Consider the following 17,297-nt stretch of genomic DNA (forward strand, 5'->3'; position numbering starts at 1 on the left):
GCCTTATAATTTCTACCTCATTTTCCCCTTTCATTAGCTAATCAATTAGGCAATTATTCTATTAATTGACTAATTAATTAGTTAATTATTCCATAACTCCCAATTTAACACAAATCAAGAACCTAGCCCACAAAGGGAGCTAGGTGGCCAGTCCTCTCTCATCCAAGGAGGTCGGCCACTCTCCTATTTAAACCACATCATCCTCCTCAAAGTCCACTTCCAACTCTCTTGTTAAAATTCTCACACTTTCTCTCTAAATTTTAACTTTAACATCAAAGATTCTCTAGCCAAAGCGCCCCCCCCCCCCCGGCGCCAATTCATCATGGGCGTATGAGGCTCTTGGCCTTGACCAAAGGTGTTAATTGTTTTGTAGGTGCAATTTTGTCCAAGATCAAGGAGGAGGAAATTTGCATCCACACAACCCCTTCAAACCGCACCAAAAAATCAAAACATCCATTCGAAACCTCAATTTTTGAAACCAATTTCAAGTTCGATTCAAGTTTTCAAACAATAATCAATACATCAAATCCGGAATTTCTCAACCCAAAAACTTCATTTGAAGACGAAAAACTGAAAAAATTCGAGATATATATTTGCAGAATCCAAATCAGAGAAACACAGGTATGAACCTAGAAATTCTTATATTCTTGATGATTTCTTACTTTGATTTACTACATATGTATATTTGCATGTTTGAGATTCTAAAAAATAAATTATGTTTCCAGTTCAGAGTATTCTGATTTGCATCCAGACGAAAACGAACAAAAAAAAAAGGGGGAAATAAAAGCAACATAGAAGAAATAGAGGTACATACTACAAAATTTATAATATTCTCGATGATTTTACAGTAATATGTAAGTTTGCATGATTCGAATTCATTGAATGGGCAATGTTTCTGCAAAATGGTATTTTTTTACTTCACTTTGATAACGCTTGTTTTCTTATAACCTTTAAATAGTCTTTTCTTGACCTCATATGTTGGTTACTTTGCTTAAATAACTTAAAAATAATCAACATTCTATTACAATGGTTCCAGAAACAGTATAGTTTTTTTGTTTCTGTTTGATTAACAGTATGGATCCATAATCAATATGGTGTTTTAGTTCATTTTCTTAAATAACATGCCCTAGTATGGATCCAGAATCAATATAGTGAAAAAGGACATTTTTGAAGCGTACCAAAAATACTCTAAGACGAAACTCTTGAAGGACGAAAGCTACTGCTTCAATTATATGTGCGCATCTCATCCAATCCCTCTTATTTGCAACCTCCAGAACATACATCACATGGAACTTTATAACAAATTGTGGGGCATTTGACCAAATCAGCAAATATAATTGGGCAAAAGGAGTGATAGACTACTTGTTCAAGATGATTGACAAATCAAAGAAAAAGAAGAAAAATGGAGGATAATTAGCAATAACAAGCGGATGCACTGCTATTATTTTGGTAAAAAAATTAGAACTATAGTTTTAAAAGCATGAATTCTATCTTATAAATTTCACAAGAAACTAATTCAAAGTTCTTATTTCATGCAGTATTGGATTTATCTTCACACCAATCTAGTGGAGACAATAAGTTGACGAGAAAACATGATTCCTGCAATTAGAAGATGGACATAACCAAGATATACAAAGCAATTCTTGACCTTTCGATTGCCTTGCGGATTAGTGAGTTACTGGGTTCTGCCCCATAACGTACATCTTTGTGTCTACATACGACGACTCCGTTTCTACTCAGAGCCGCATATAGATGGCTCGCGAAACTCATGCGGGTGTCTTGGCCACTGAAACTGAGGTAGACATCGTACTCATTTGTATGCGTGGTGGCCATGGATCCCAACGGAAATCTCTGCTCTCTTCTCTCTCTTCTTTCTTATGGAAACTCAGACCGATCAAATCCAGATCTGAGAGTCTTCTAGCATAGGAATGGATAATGAAATGTCAACGGCTATACAATCGTCCGATGCGCAGCAGCAAATCTCCATTAGTTTGACTTGAACTACATATAAGTATTGTTTTTTTTTTGTTAGATACATATTAATATTGTTCAAAGCTACATATTAATAAAAAAAAATTGTTCATTAAAAATTAGTAAAAAGACTATTTAGTTTTTTATCTCAATAAAAAAATTAAAGACAGTAACGTAATTTTACAAAATAAAATTTTACTTTTTTGTTTAAACATCACTTACAAGTACTTTTAACATTTTTAATTTTTAAAAATTGAAAGAAAAAAAAAATTAAACTCTCCTCGCTCTCGTTCTCTGTCTCTCCTCCAATTTTAAAAACAAAAATAAAAACATTTCACACACATTTTATGTATTGGCATACTAGTATTTATTTACAATTCACGTTTTTCACAAACAAACTTACCACATTGATCTCACAAAAATAATTTGGACAGGATTATATAAAATCATAAAAGCAAATTTGTTGAAGATCTACTTTTGGCGTTTTAATTACACTTAGTTAAAACCGCATGTTTAAACTATTTTGCTATATACAACACTAAGGGGTTGTATTCAATATGGAACGGTATACCATATGTTAATATATAATTGGGTTTTTTTTTCCTTCGAATTGTATAAAAATATGTATTGTACCGTTCCACGTTCCAAGCAATTTCTCCATAATCAGGATTTTGAGCAATTTTAATTCTTTTTACAAATCCAAGGGAATTTAATTAAAATTTAAGTGATTTTCTAAAAATATAAGTGTATTCAATTATGATTTTAAAAGAGTTTAACACATTTCAGCATTTCAATTAGAAATTTAGTTTAAAATTTGAGGAATTCGAGTGAATTTGAGAGGTTTTGTAATGTATTTTAAATATTCTCAAATCTCACATCTCTCCCTAATTATTTGTGAGAATTCACTCAAAAGTTTCGTAATGTATTTTAAATATTCTCACGTCTCTCCCTAATAATTTGTGGAAATTCATTCAAAAGTTTACATGTGAATATCTAGAAGTCAAATAAACTCCATCAAAATCCATCAAAATCCATTAAAATCCCTCGAAATCTTAATCGTAAACAACCCATGAATAAGAGGAGGCTTGAGAGAGATTTATGCGACCAAACCAATGCTGAATGTCTACTTACTTGATGCTGCGTGGTTAGGCTTAGTCGACCTCACTCCATCTTCATTGCTTTGCTACTTGAAATGAGGGATTCCAAACATATTGGCGAAGCCGGCCAATGTACCCTTCAATCTACCACTTCCACTAGGTCCTTCTCCGTCACCATCGCTACTGGATTGGGTCGCTATTTCATCCAACTCTTCCACAGCGCTCTCGTACACAACGTCCAACTCTTCCACATCACTCTCGTACACCAAACGAGTGCCGCAACTCTTCACCAAGCAGGGGCCTGAGCTTTTGAAATTAAATTTTAACTGATTGCAACTGTTTTGCCACTCTGTACCAAAGCTTATACCACGAGACACATAGAGTAGCCAGATATGATCTGACACGGGCTGGACATCCGAAGATAGTAGAGGCGCAGGGTACTCTTCCTTTCCATTGACTTCCAAAACACCAGAGAGCTCCCATCCGCTCCCACAAACTTTAAATACAGCGCACAGAGCATATCCCATCCACTTGTTATCACGCCATTGCGGAGTTAGGTCGACGGTTACTTCTGGTCCCATCCTTTGATGAGTGAACCACCCAGGAATTTCCTTTCCAGGCATGACAATTTCATATCTATCTCCTGCATAAGGGACTCCCTGTACAGGTGAAACAGTGATGTCAAGCATTGAGAGAGAGAGAGAGAGAGAGAGAGAGAGAGAGAGAGAGAGAGCACCTTAAGATATCTTTGGAGCATTGTAAATGTTATATGATTGTAGCTTTCTTTCTCAAGCATTCCAAAGCAATTGATGAAATTGAAGCATGATGAATTCAATCTGTCCAAATTTGATGGACATTCCAGCATTTTCAGTTTAGTACAACCATCTGCAGTTACTTGTAAATCCACATCTGACGAAAGAACTGGAAGGTGTTGAAGCCTCCAGCAACGACTCAAGTATAAATTCTCTAGCTTAGTGAGTTGGCTAATGCTTGTAGGAAGATTAACAAAATCGTTTCCACTTAAGTTCAATGATACCAAAGACGATAAGCAGCCAATATCACTGGGGATGTCTCCTTTACCAAGACTGTGACCACTTAAGTCTAATTCCATTAAAGAACAAAGGCCTGATAGAGGAGGCAAGAACAAACTGATGGAATGATGAAGGCTCCCTGTTGGCATTAATCTAAAAGGGAGCAACATATGCCATGGTTGTTGTGATGGCCCTTCCATTCCACGAAAAATCAATGCTTTAAGGTTTTTCAGAAGGGCAATGGAAGATGGGAATTCTTTTATAGCAGTTCCACTTAAATTAATCTTCTCCACAAACTCTAATTTCCCGAGGGTTTCTGGCAATTTGGCAAGATTTGAGCATCCAGAAACATCAAGACTTTTAATAGCCGTCAAATTTCCAATGGTACGAGGAAGACATTTCAGATTTTTGCAATCTCTCAAGTCCAACAAAGAAAGGCTGGTTAGATGTTCAATTGATGAAGGTATACATTCAATACCGGTCCCATCTAAAGAAAGCTTCCATAAATGCTCCATAGGTTCCACAAAATTCGGTATCTTTTTAACGCTTGAGCAGCCAGAAAGAACTAGAACTTCAAGGTGCTCCATTTCAATCTCATCCGGAAGAAGCTCGAGACTTTTGCAGTCTTTAAGAGTCAAGAAAGTGAGCTTTTTGAGAGTTCTTATGGAAAAGTGAATCTCAACTAGACTTTCGCATCCTTCAAGATCTAATCTCTCAAGATTCTGAATCCCTTCAAAATCAGGGGTTCCAGTCAAACTTTTGGAATGACTAACTTTAATGATTTTCAACTTGTCAAATTTCTGCAATGTTTACAAGAAATGAAGAATAATTAGATCCAGAAAACTCAAATCAGGTAATGAAGTATATTCTACATCAAGCAAGGTAATAATATTATAGATGTAGCCATATACCTTTTCTCCATTCCAGAGCTGTTTAATTCTACTATGACACATAATAAGTTCAACAAGCTCTGCCGGGTGGAATCCTAATGGGAGATATTGTAGAGGATAACCTCTCCATTCAAGAAATCTCAAGGAATTAGGGAGACGGTTTAGGCCTTCAGGAAGGCGCACGTTATGGACTTTGAGCAATCTAAGATTAACCATCTGAGAAAAAACTTCAGGAGGGCATTCGACCTCTTCTGAGGTAAGCAAGTCTAGGACAATACCTTCAACCGTCGATGTCCCCTGATAACCAAGAATAAATAAAAAAACAAGTGAATTGCAGTATAGTCTGCACATTATAAGTAAAGGAAGATAAGTAAAACTAATAGGTTTTTTTTTTTTGTGCTTTTAATTGTTGGATTAATTTATATTTGATGTATTAGGTAAGCTCTTACCGTATTTTCCTTCAAAACACGAAAGATGTCCTTAGAAAGCCATAATCTGCTCCGTTCACCAGGTTCTTTAGATTGTTGACCAACAATTGCTTGACCCATTTTTTGTAACAAATCATGCATCAACACCATGTTATCTGAAATTGTTATCAGAGACTTCTTCACAAGGACATCTATGCCAATACCTGGATTAAAACCACAACCATCTAGTATTTCAACTACTCGATCTTTGTACTCTCCTTTAAAGAAACATGCGATGTCAAGGAAAATATCTTTCTCTTGTGGATCTAAACCCTCGTAACTTATTATAAGTGTCTTCATAATTTTTTCATTAAATATTAAATCATCCCCTAGTTTACTTAATTGACCTCTCCATGCATCTAGACCTCTTCCATTCAAAAATAACCCCAAGACTTCAAGAGCTAATGGAAGGCCTTTGGCATAACTCACAAAACTTATAGACAGATCCATATGACTTTTAGGCGGATTGTCCCTTTTAAGGGCTCTCAAGCTAAACAGTTTAAGAGCGCCAACATCACTCAACAACGGCACCTCAAATCTTCTTTCTACACCATGTGAAATTAGAACCTGTTTATCCTTAGTCGTAATAATGACTCTACTCCCTTGACCAAACCAAGCTGGGTTTCCACATAGCTTTTCTAACTGAATACTATCGTCCACGTCATCAAGAATGATGAGAACCTTTTTGTCACGTACGAAGTATCTCATTTTGGCGGCTTCACTGGGACTCCAGTCTTGTATATTTCTATTCATAAGGCTATTGGAGAGCTTCCTCTGTATACCGTCCAGACCGTGTGCCTTAAAATCCTCGCTAACTCTGTCATGAAAGCTTTTGACTTGAAATTTATGAAGAATCCTCTGATAAAATGCTTTGGCAATGGTTGTCTTACCTATCCCACTCATCCCCCATATTCCTATAGAGAGAACATCATTTGACTCTTGTTCTAAAAGCACATCAAGTTGCTCCAGTTTCGACTCCATTTCAACCAGGTTTTCTGCAGGCTCCAATGATATAGGACCTACTTCAGTTCGTACCTTTTCAACGATTTCCTTGATGAGCTCTGGTTCTTTCCTACAAGAAAAATATACAATGTTCAAGATATGACCTAATACACATAGAAATAAAAAAGTTAGAGACTATTTTTGTTTTCGTCCACCTGAAGTCCTAGTATCAAGTGGTCTCTGTGTCCATTTAATAAGAGGGTAGTTTGGTATTGGACCAAATTAGGGACGGTTTCGGAATAGGGGAGGATTAAAAAGCGCAGCAGTGTTGGATTTAAAAGACATGAATTCTTAACCGGAGCAATTTTTTCCCCTTAGATTCTCAAATGGACCAAATATATGGTAAAAACAAAAGGTCCTCTAGGATGGAACCGTAAGAATAAAGTTAAACAAAGTCTACAAGGCCTAAATGCTTCCTCATTAATTAGTTGTGCTGTCATGGGATTAAGTAGTTATCAAGCACCTTCGTTACTGTCGTCGTACCCAGTGCACAAGGCTCCCGCTTTACGCAGGGTCTGGGAGAGGTGAATGTCGGCTAGCCTTACCCCCATTTATGGAGAGGCTGCTCCCAATGTGTGGGGGATGCAACACGAGGACTTCCCAGGAGGTCACCCATCCTAGTACTACTCTCGCCCAAACTCGCTTAACCTTCGTTACTGTGCAAAAAGTAAATTATATGAATTCTTCGATTTTCCTAAAACTTATCAGATATTCTTCATGCATCAGGATTTGGCAGAATTGTATTGAACTCTAGCAAAACTCAACCGAATTATAGAAACATTGCAAGAATTGAGTGAAAAAAGAAGGAATACTAACTTGTTATTTGAAATAGGCCCTTTGATTTTTGCCACTATTTTTAAGGCAGCTTTCCATCCATCCACCATCTCTTTGTCATCCTTATACTCTTGTTCGAGTTTAGTGAAGCCATTCCCAAAAATCCCAGACCGATCTCCAACATCGGAGGGTTCCACTGAGTAGAAAACTGGTATAGCTGCCCGTCTCTCTTCCATGCATTCAAGAATCTTTACGAGTTCGTTCAGGCACCATTTTGAAGAAGCGTAATCTGGAGAGATGACAACGATGGCAAGCCTCGACCTTGCAATTTCCGGGAAGAGATCAGAAATTGGGCTTCCTATTTGAAGTTCGTCATCATCCAAGAAAGTTCTTGTAATTCCTTGTTCTTTCAATTTATCATGTAGATGGGCGGTAAAACCTAAGCGCGTGTCTGCACCCCTAAAACTCAAAAAGACATCATATTTCCATTCAAGAGCTGAAGGAAGAGATGAAGTGGCTCGTTGGGTGCTCGATGCCATTGAAACAAGCTAACTGGATACGGTGGCATAGCAGCAATTAATATGGTATTAGTTTTTCAAGCAATCATCATAAAATTATTTGCAAAAACATGAATATATAAATTGACTTGTGACCAGAAAAACAATTCAGCATTCATAAAATTATATTAGGCAATAACATGAATCAGAAAGATGAGCAATAACCTGGGTGTATGTAGAAAACGAAGTCACAGATCAAGTCAGAGGGGTCATGAGAGGAGCTGAAGATCCGTCAGAAAAAAGGAAACACTGTCTCTGTGTACTTGCTACAAGTCTCTCTGTATGTCGTCGTCAACGAAACTTCACCGCGTAAGCTTGATGGACGTGATTCAACTGCTTCTTCTATCCGACGGTCAAACCGCGTAAGCTCTATTTTCCCTCTTTTTTATTTTTATTTTTTATTTTATTCGTTTGGTGAACTGTAAGCTCCATTATTTTATTTTTGCGTGGCTCCATTATTATTTTTTGGCCAAATTGGATTGTTCATCCCGTAGCCATAAGACACTTGCATGATGACATCCGTGGTGAAAAAATTAGGAATTAAACCTATGTGGTCTAGAATGTTAGCAAATTTAGTCCAAAAGTAAGATTTCTGTTAAAGGACTGTTAAAAGTTGGGGTAAAACTGTATTTTCAGTTCCAATTGACATTTAAAATAAATAATTTTTTTATAACAATTAACAAAAAAAATAATGCTTAATTTTTTAAATAAAAAAAAATACAGTTTCTAAAACTGTATTGGAACTGAAAATACAGTTTTACCCATACTTTTAACAGTCATTTAACAGAAATCTTACTTTTGGACTAAATTTGCTAACATTCTTAACCACAGGGGTTTAATTCCTAGTTTTTTCACCACAGAGATCATCATGCAAGTTTCCTATGACCACAGGAATGAACAATCCAATTTGGCCTTATTTTTTATACTAATGCAGAGCACACCATAGTTGAATGTTTCTAACAAACACAAAATTTAATTGCAAGCACTTCTTTTTCTTCCAGAAACACAAAATTTAATTTTCTTTAAGTTGACCCAGTGCGTTCACTTAGACAACAGTGTTGTTTGAATAAAAATAACTCTTAACAAAAACTTTTTTATGGCAAACCAGAAATACACCTGAAGCTTCTTGAACTACATTATGTGGAATCAACACACTTAAATTTATTTAGAGTGTTATAAACTCCTTTAAAATATTGATTGTTCAAACCGATCATTTTGAAGCGCTAACTTATTAGTAAGCAAATACGTTTCTAGCTACACGTTTGAGCACATTTTGCAAGATTCATGATTATCCAAACCGATCATTTTGAAGGCCACCATTGAATAAGGATTATTCGTGTAAAATCTCACTCAAATTGAGCATTGCTTAGCTATCTAGCTAATGGCAACACTATAAGCAAACGAACATGGTAAATAATAAAGAAAATCAAAGGGCTCAATCATTCCAATTTAGGTAATTTTTTGCAAGAATGATTTTGTATTGATTTTTATTTTTTTTCTTCAGAAAACTATTAATCATCAAAGTCCCAAGGGAGGGCGAACAAGAAACCAAATCAGCAGGCCAAACAAAGGACCGTGGGCACTGCCGTTACACACTTCTAACAGAACGCAAAGAACCTTCCGACGTATGCCTCAGCCTTCACCCGGCAACGATTTCTGGCGAGCAACCGGGCAAGAAGAGAGATGCTACATCTCCAGAGACAATGCTACTTGTAAAGAGGAGAGGACTAACCCACAAGTTATGACAAACCTACCAATATTAAATTTCAACATCTCGAGTCCATGTGGTTGGTACGACAATTTGATCCATACATACATACATACATACATACATACAACAAAGACACACAAGAAAGAAAAATTTGGCCAACCGTTAAAAACAAACCGAGATCAAAGAAATCAAACAATAAGGTACATCAATACATTAAATTATATGCAATGCCTGCTGACATCTCGGAAATATACCAACTAAACAGCATAGACAAACCAAAACTGAAAAAGTTCCTACCAATATTTATTTAGCAACAGGTAATCTCATGATCTCATGTGTAAGTGAGGAACAAGGTCCAGAGCCAGACTGACCGATACGCTGATGGGCACAACTCAAAATGACCTATTCGGGTTTGAAGAAGATGACTTGGCTTTTGCAAAATCAACTAGATCCTTGAAAAGAGCATCTTCCTGTTTTACTTGTTTTGTTGGGGTAGACGAATTAAGGGAGAGATTCTGAGTCTGTCCCACTAAGTTGTCATAAGATGAACCAGATCCACTGCCTGGAACGCCTTGTTTCTCAAAAAACTGTTGTCTCTGGTTATACCTGGAAGGCGGAGGTGGAAGGCTGACAGGAGATTGACCATTGCCAGGAGACTGAGGATTCCCCAGAGACTGAGTATCCCAAGGGGCAGGAGGGAGCCCATCTATAGATTTGCTTCTAGGAGCCGGTTCATCATATACAGGCTTTCCAGTGAATATAGGTGATGGAGTTGTGTTTTGGGAAGAAGGGGGTGAGGGTGATAGTGGAGTCAATCGTGAGGTGGAGCTGGAATGAACTGGAGCTGCAAAGGATGTGGATTCTGATGTTGCAGAGGATCCTTCAGATTTGTAGGCTTCTCCACTGAGATAATCAATCACACCAGGACCTAGAGTGATTGGCCTTTGCGAAGACGGTGGAGGAGGAAGAAGTGGGCTGACTTGCACAGGTTCAGCCTTGGCATTGGCTGATCTCTGGCCCTGTCCTTGTGAATTATCTCTTGATGACCTGCAATGCATCTTACCGAATTTTACTAAGAGGATAAGAATATTAAAAGTAAAAAACTAACAGAACTTGCAATATTCATATTCTGAAGCGCACACATACAAGTAAAATTGGTAGAAACAAAAACAAGTGAGAATGAAATGACAATGCAAAATAAAACTTAGAAGTGCTCCTCTAACAATCACCTGTGCGCTAGTTGGGAAAATTCATCCTCAGACTCATCATCCTCATGGTTCACATTCACAAGTGGCACAACTGAAGATTCTGCTCCTCTTACTACAGTTGTAGTTCCTTTCACAATATCGTCATGCCGAGAAATTACACGCTGCAGATCATCGTTCAGTGCCAATCCCTGACATAGAAGCTCCTCATCTCTGAGAGGAGAGCAACCACAACTGTCACTATTGCATCAAATGTATGAGTAAAACTCAAATCCATATCAAATCACTTACGCAGTCTCATTCACAAGAAGCCTGACACGCTTTTGGTATGAACGGCACTGATCAACAAGGTCAACAATCACTTCTTCCTTCAAACCCTGCCATAGTATTTCATTTTGACCATTTATGACCATTAAATTTGCACACATTAAGAGCCCGGATGGTAATATTACGATTTTGGTTCATTTTTTATTTTTAGCAAAAGCCGAAGAGGAATTGTATGGAGAAAATAGGGAGAAAGAAAGGGCTCAGATGGATGAGCATTAAAATGAATATGGAACGGTATTTAAACCAAAAATTAAATCAATCTCAACTATTCTATTTTCTCCTTCAAGTTTTTATTTCACCCATTCCCCTTCAATCATCCATACCTCCTCCCTTCTACAAGCACAAGAAAAGTGCAGCCCTTAAAGGTACTAATTTTCGAGTAATTAACCACCTAATTCCAACTCTGCTAAAAGTCCCAACTTCAAAAAATTTTACAATCACAGTAATTGACACCTCTGGATAACTAGCCTTATAAATAAAGTTTTGTTATCAATATATCTCCTCAAATAATTTACATACAGTGCATAAGTAAAGAAAAGTATGGACCATAAATATTCTCCACAATTGACCATATACAACTTTCAGAATTTTCTACTGTGGGCCCATATGAAACTTTCACCGCTAGAGAACTCCACACACAAAAACAAAAAAATAGAATCATTGGCCTCTCAACAAAAAAAAAATTCTAGAAAAACATAAATAAGAAATTATCCTTTAATAATACCTTTTTGGAAAGAAATTAATCAGACGTAAAAAAATAAGGTAGAAAATATATTACCTCAGGATTCTTAGCATCCAAGGCATTAAGCATTTCCATCAACACATCTGCAATTCCACGAGCATTCTGAATCTCTGGCAAGCTGATTAAAGACAGTTCCAATCAGGATGGATCTATCATAGCTTCAATAATAATTCAGACAATTTTTACCAAAAATAAAAAAGCATCCCAAAGCATAAAAAACAGATAGCATCTGTTACAATATCATTATGTTGGAATTGTCTGTATAGGTAATTATGGGGGATTCGGGAAAGATGGAATAACTATACAAAGAAGAGAAATGATTTGAAGTCTATTGTTCAATTTCTTATTAGCACAAAATTCAATCAAGCAAGGATGAATTCTTTCATAAATTACAGTTACGGATCATGACATTCAACAAGCAGCAGCTGAAATAATTGTACAAGCATAAAAAATATATGCCGACTGACATCTCTTACTAAAGATTAAGACCCTAGGACTGACGGGACTTATAATAGTAAGGATGTAAGAGACATCCTCATGTCAAGGGGAGAATTGATGAATACTTGACAAGGTTAAGGCCTTTCAGATATATAGTCAAATTTTTCTGCAGTATTAAAGCATGCACAACACATTCAAATTTGATAATGAGAAAGGTATAAAAAAAAATTTTTTTTGAAGAAGTTGAAGAAATAAAAAATGAAAGAGAAACAATCGAATCGCCAATTTATGCAGTACAACATATGTAGAACATGTCATACTGAGGGTTTTAATCCTGGGACACTTTCCAATTGCCTACAAATATTTTTAACCTCTCTCATGCAATCAACACGCAAGTTTATAGTTGTGACAAACATGCATGTGAAGGAAACAATAATTGTTTGAACAGGGAATAAATACCATACTCAAAAGGCCCAAAAAATGTATGTTTCCAAGAAAACCATATTCTCGGCTAGTACCTAAGGCCCGATGCATCCGACTGGAGAGAAGCCTGAATGGCAGCATCATCATATGATGTAACAGGAGAAACTACTGGCTGGGTCTGGGGCGGAGTAAATATTGGTACACTGTTCTCTTCTCTTGGTGGAAATTCAACTCCTGCAGACTGTCGGTTATTCATTAAGAGAGTTAGGGTGGAAGAAGAAACAGAATAAAGAGAAAATAATTAAAATCCACAGTTATACTAAATATTGAATAGCAAGCTTATAAGTATTGCTGGCCAAACTGATGGAAATGTTATTTTGGACCTATTAAACATCATCAAAAGGTAGAAAGGTAAATGCGTTGAAATCTAATTGTGTGAAAGCTGAGGCGTAGTTGCCTCTTTTGTCAGACAAGGCAAGGCATAAGCCTCTCGGACATGAAATCTTATAGGAAGCAAATAAATAATGCAATACTAATAAGTTGAAGTGCTAGTGAGTAACTGAAGTATAATAAGAAATCCCAATATGACCACATATAAGTTATAACAGTCATTCAAGCATAACAACCAATCACAAAAATAAAATACTCAATTGGTCATACAAATATTCAAAACCCCAAAAGATAAACTCAGTTCACCACAATACTTGTGATGAATAGAAACTAACATCACTATCATACTGGTCCAACAGACTGATGTGATAAGGGACGCATAGCAGTGACTTGCACTAGAGGAGGGTTTGCAAGATCACTATTACTTCCATTGTTCACAACATTTACTATCATCTGTCAAAGCTGAAGGCACTTGGGCTGAACATGTTTACCCATTAATCTTAACTTAACTAGGTCATATAATTAAACAGAAATGTTTAAAAACATGGCCTATTAAGCAACTCAAAAGAAAGATGACAGCAAAGAATGTCACTGATTGGACCGGGTCAGACTGGTGATATCATAAATATATAACAACATGATTCTATTCTCTATATACTATATCCATTCTTCGACAAATGAAAGAAATATCCTATAAGGCAGTTTTAAAAGGAAATACTTTTTAGAAGACGGTCTACTTTGATTAGTAAATTGAAAATTAGTAAGATAGTTCCATGGGAACACAGCACAAGTACAAATGCAGTGTACATAGTACAGATTACAAACAAAAGCTTAACATGAGTATAACAAAGATGTGATAAAACAATTACCCTCAATTCATTATATGCTGCATAATACTGGGGAAATCTTCCCCTTGGTCCCCCAAAAGCTTCTTGCCATGTATCTATCAAAATTAGTATCTTTTCCCTAACATTCAAGTCTGGCTGCATAATGGAATTAGAATAACAAAGCAGAAAGAAAGTTAGTATCCTATTCATGCACAAACTGGAAAGAAAAAAGGAAGCAACAAGTTAGTGAAAACAGAAAACAAAAGGTTGGGAGAGAAATGCAGCACCTTCTTCTTTACTATTTTGACCATTTCATGCAAGATATCACGCTCAACGATCTGCTGAAAAACATTCTCACCACAGTTCTTGCTCACAGTCTCCAATGCCTGCATCGAATAATAAATTAGGAGAAGGAAAAAGACACCATTGCTCAGAAATGGCTTGTTTTGTGCTGATGATAGGCTAATGCAAGGCAATCATTGAACCACAACAGGTCCATCATAAATCACAAATTTATTGACATTTTCACATGTATACATATTTTGGGATGGGAAGGGTACCACAAGCTTTACATCATGAATTTAAAATTTTAAAAGAAAGATGCAAAAACATGACAAGAAATAACACAAAAAATACTGAAAGTCTCACAAAGAAAAGGAATAGTACTAACAAAAAGAGCCAGGAGTTGTATTTTTGGATTTTTGCTGCCCAGGCGCTTCTTGAGTATCTTCAAGGCCTCTTTTGCTTGCCTGAAAGTTCAAACCAGTTCATTGGCAAAACAAAGCATTCCGAATATTTAAATTAGGAAAGAGATTCTATGGGAAAAATAATCCACAACAATAGAAAATAAAGAGGATAGTCTTCTGCAGAGTTTAAGAGCTAAGAAATGTCCAACATATAAAAGAAAGCCCGATACACCAAGATGCTCATGGAATCTATTTGAAAAATAAATTACTCCTTCTACGAAGTTTCCAGTTCATCCCAAATCAATGTAGCGAAAGCATTCTACTACCCTGTCAATTTTTTAAAGTGTTACTTTTCAGGAGGACATGATTTCCTTATGAGATGAGCCACATCTCCATTTCAGGAGGAGATCTCCTCTTCTACCAGGAGCCAAGTATTAAACTTCGTGTGTATGTGCGTGCACATGTATATATGAATACATAATAAGCTCTGAGCACTTTAAAGTTTCAACCAACAACTACGATATCAATATTTCAGAAAAGATTCAACGTACTCAACAATTTAAGAAATGCGAACTCTAAACGGGTGGATATACCTATATATAATATTCAATCTAAAAAACGAAATTGAGGGAAAACAAAGTAATCATACCCAGGGTCAATATTGATAATATCACATAATTCAATATTTATTGCCCAGTCTGGACCAATCAACATATCACTTGTTGCCCTCTCTGCACAGGCCGCACCATTACCAGCCATGTCGTAATCCCCTTCACGCAAGTCTTTATCCTTAAAACTTCCTAAATCAGAAGCCAAAAACAAGTTCAACTACGTGCAATTCAACATTTGTGATGTAAAAGAACTTAATAGATGCTAGAAACGGAAGATCATAAGACACCTGTCAGGCTCAGGCTATCACTAATTAGCTCGATGTCAGTAATCTTGTTCAATTCCAAAAGTTCCACAAATTATTTCTTACCCACCAAGACAAAACTTATGAAAATCCCAATTCAATTACGATAATTGACAGCGGAACTATACAAAATTGATCCAGAAAATATTAAAAACCCGAAATCGCAAACAAATAGGGTCTATAAACAAATTCAACTATCTGCTCATCCCCATCACAAATACGTATCCCAAATCAAAATAACAAACAATCAGATAGTCAACAAAGTACGATTAACACAAATCCAAGTCCCACATCAAGAAACCCACAAAAATTTGTGCCCATAAAACACAGACAAGCAAAACCCAATTGGATATTAGTACTAAAATTGAAAATCAAAATTCGAATTAGCAAGATAATGGTCCTGTGCTTAAAGTTAAACCCAGTTGACAAAACGATCAGAGAATAAGAGAAAGGAATGAGAAGATTTTGAGTATTTTGGGTGAGGATCTCGGGGAAAAAGCGTACCTGTGGAAACCCAATATCAAAGCGAATCAGAACCGACCGAAATGCCAAGATTTGAGAATTTGAGGAGAGAAATTGGGATAATTAGGGGAGTGGGTTTTCCTTGGGGAATTCTCGCTTTTCTTTTTCTCTCTGTTGGGGATCGTTTGCTTGTTTGGTGTAATGTTTATCTGCGTCAGCTTTTGCTGTTTAGAAATTAGAACCAAAACTTGTGACTAACGTTGCCTACAAAAATATATTATAAGACAAAAGTCTCTTGTTTTTTTTATTTTTACTGCAAAGCTGAATTTTCCGGGACCACTGCGTTTGTCTGCCATTATTTTGCTTTATTTAACTGGACTAAAAGTTAGTGCAGCCTCGTATTTATTATCCGCACAAAATTATTTTTAATAAGATTACGGGGAATTTGACTTTAAATTCTAAATTTTAGATTGTGTTATTCACACTTTTTTTTTATTTCTTACATATTTTTGTTAATTTTTGTCTATTAATCTTCTTCATCTCATTCGATTTATAATTAAAAAAATTGAAAAAAGTGTGTGAGAAGTAAAAAAATAGCTTGTGGAAACACTGGTCTAAACTTTCCCCACATGGTTGTTGTGCATAAGATTTATATTCTTTCAAAAAAGCTTTCTTTGAATTTTAAATTTTAAATTCTAATTTTTTTGCACGCGAATTTATCTTGTTAAGGAATAGTAGCCACACAAAATTTCAAATTTCTATATTCATAAACGGCAATGAAAATTGATGTATGACAATTTAAAAGTTATTACTTTTATTTAAATTTCAAGATTATTTCTCGTATCTAAACGAATGTATGTTTGTTAATTAATTTTCTTTAGCCAAAAGGAAACATCTTACAGTAATCTTGATTTGTGATGAAATAGAATCCAAAAGAATTAAAAATATAATTGGTTTTGCACGATGCTAGTAAACAACATTTTCTCTTTAAATTTTTGTTTCCTTCCCATGTAAATTGGAGGTTTTAATTTCCTAGGCGCTTCCTGTTTAGACTTTTCTTTGATTGCGAAATAATCCTGACCGTGAACGCATTTTGGAAGCGGCGACTGGGCCCACATGACGGTGCATTGGAAACGGCTGTATCGGTGTTGGCGTTGAATTCTTTGAGCTCTGGGTGTCGAGCAAAAGTCAACTGAACCTAAAATGATACCATGGTTGACTGGGTCAGCGGTCAGCCTCATCCCTCCAACTTGTTCATCCCTCCAACATTTTCTCTCTCATTTTGTTAACGAATATTAAATCATTATCAATTATAACGTATTTAACTGAGTCATTGTCAGTTATCAAATATTTATTTCATTAATATTTTTTTTCATTTGTAAAT

General features: G+C 36.1%; 2 protein-coding genes and 2 long non-coding RNA genes across 5 annotated transcripts; 1 reads left to right on the forward strand and 3 right to left on the reverse strand.

Annotated features, from left to right (window-relative positions):
* Positions 1-1,470: 1,470 nt before the first annotated feature.
* Positions 1,471-8,091, reverse strand: LOC103444533 (TMV resistance protein N). Of its 2 annotated transcripts, XR_003776514.2 has the most exons (7): positions 7,955-8,091; positions 7,275-7,784; positions 5,439-6,528; positions 5,011-5,286; positions 3,805-4,899; positions 3,103-3,727; positions 1,471-2,001 (listed from the first exon to the last, which is right to left on the reverse strand). XR_003776514.2 is itself a non-coding variant. In XM_029109050.2 (6 exons), the coding sequence occupies exons 2-6, from the start codon at positions 7,769-7,771 to the stop codon at positions 3,155-3,157; spliced, it is 3,531 nt and encodes a 1,176-aa protein (XP_028964883.1). In that variant the 5' UTR covers positions 7,772-7,784; positions 7,955-8,091; the 3' UTR covers positions 2,873-3,154. The 2 variants fall into 2 exon arrangements, 1 of the variants encoding a protein (XP_028964883.1); XM_029109050.2 differs by lacking the exon at positions 1,471-2,001 and having other exon boundaries at positions 2,873-3,727.
* On the reverse strand, positions 6,799-7,246 carry LOC139188914 (uncharacterized). Its single transcript, XR_011572330.1, has 2 exons — positions 7,107-7,246; positions 6,799-6,921 (listed from the first exon to the last, which is right to left on the reverse strand). It is a non-coding gene; the product is annotated as an uncharacterized lncRNA (long non-coding RNA).
* On the forward strand, positions 8,012-9,589 carry LOC139188915 (uncharacterized). The gene is made up of 2 exons (XR_011572331.1): positions 8,012-8,151; positions 9,294-9,589. It is a non-coding gene; the product is annotated as an uncharacterized lncRNA (long non-coding RNA).
* A 99-nt stretch (positions 9,590-9,688) lies between these two features.
* Positions 9,689-16,267, reverse strand: LOC103436643 (TOM1-like protein 4). Its single transcript, XM_070806983.1, has 10 exons — positions 15,956-16,267; positions 15,188-15,338; positions 14,523-14,601; positions 14,140-14,238; positions 13,895-14,008; positions 12,731-12,876; positions 11,811-11,892; positions 10,997-11,082; positions 10,730-10,918; positions 9,689-10,547 (listed from the first exon to the last, which is right to left on the reverse strand). Exons 2-10 carry the CDS (start codon positions 15,295-15,297, stop codon positions 9,893-9,895), a joined length of 1,560 nt encoding a protein of 519 aa, XP_070663084.1. The 5' UTR covers positions 15,298-15,338; positions 15,956-16,267; the 3' UTR covers positions 9,689-9,892.
* Positions 16,268-17,297: the final 1,030 nt, after the last annotated feature.

This window comes from Malus domestica, chromosome 10 (assembly GCF_042453785.1).
Source record: "Malus domestica chromosome 10, GDT2T_hap1".
NCBI classification, from domain to species: Eukaryota; Viridiplantae; Streptophyta; class Magnoliopsida; order Rosales; family Rosaceae; genus Malus; species Malus domestica.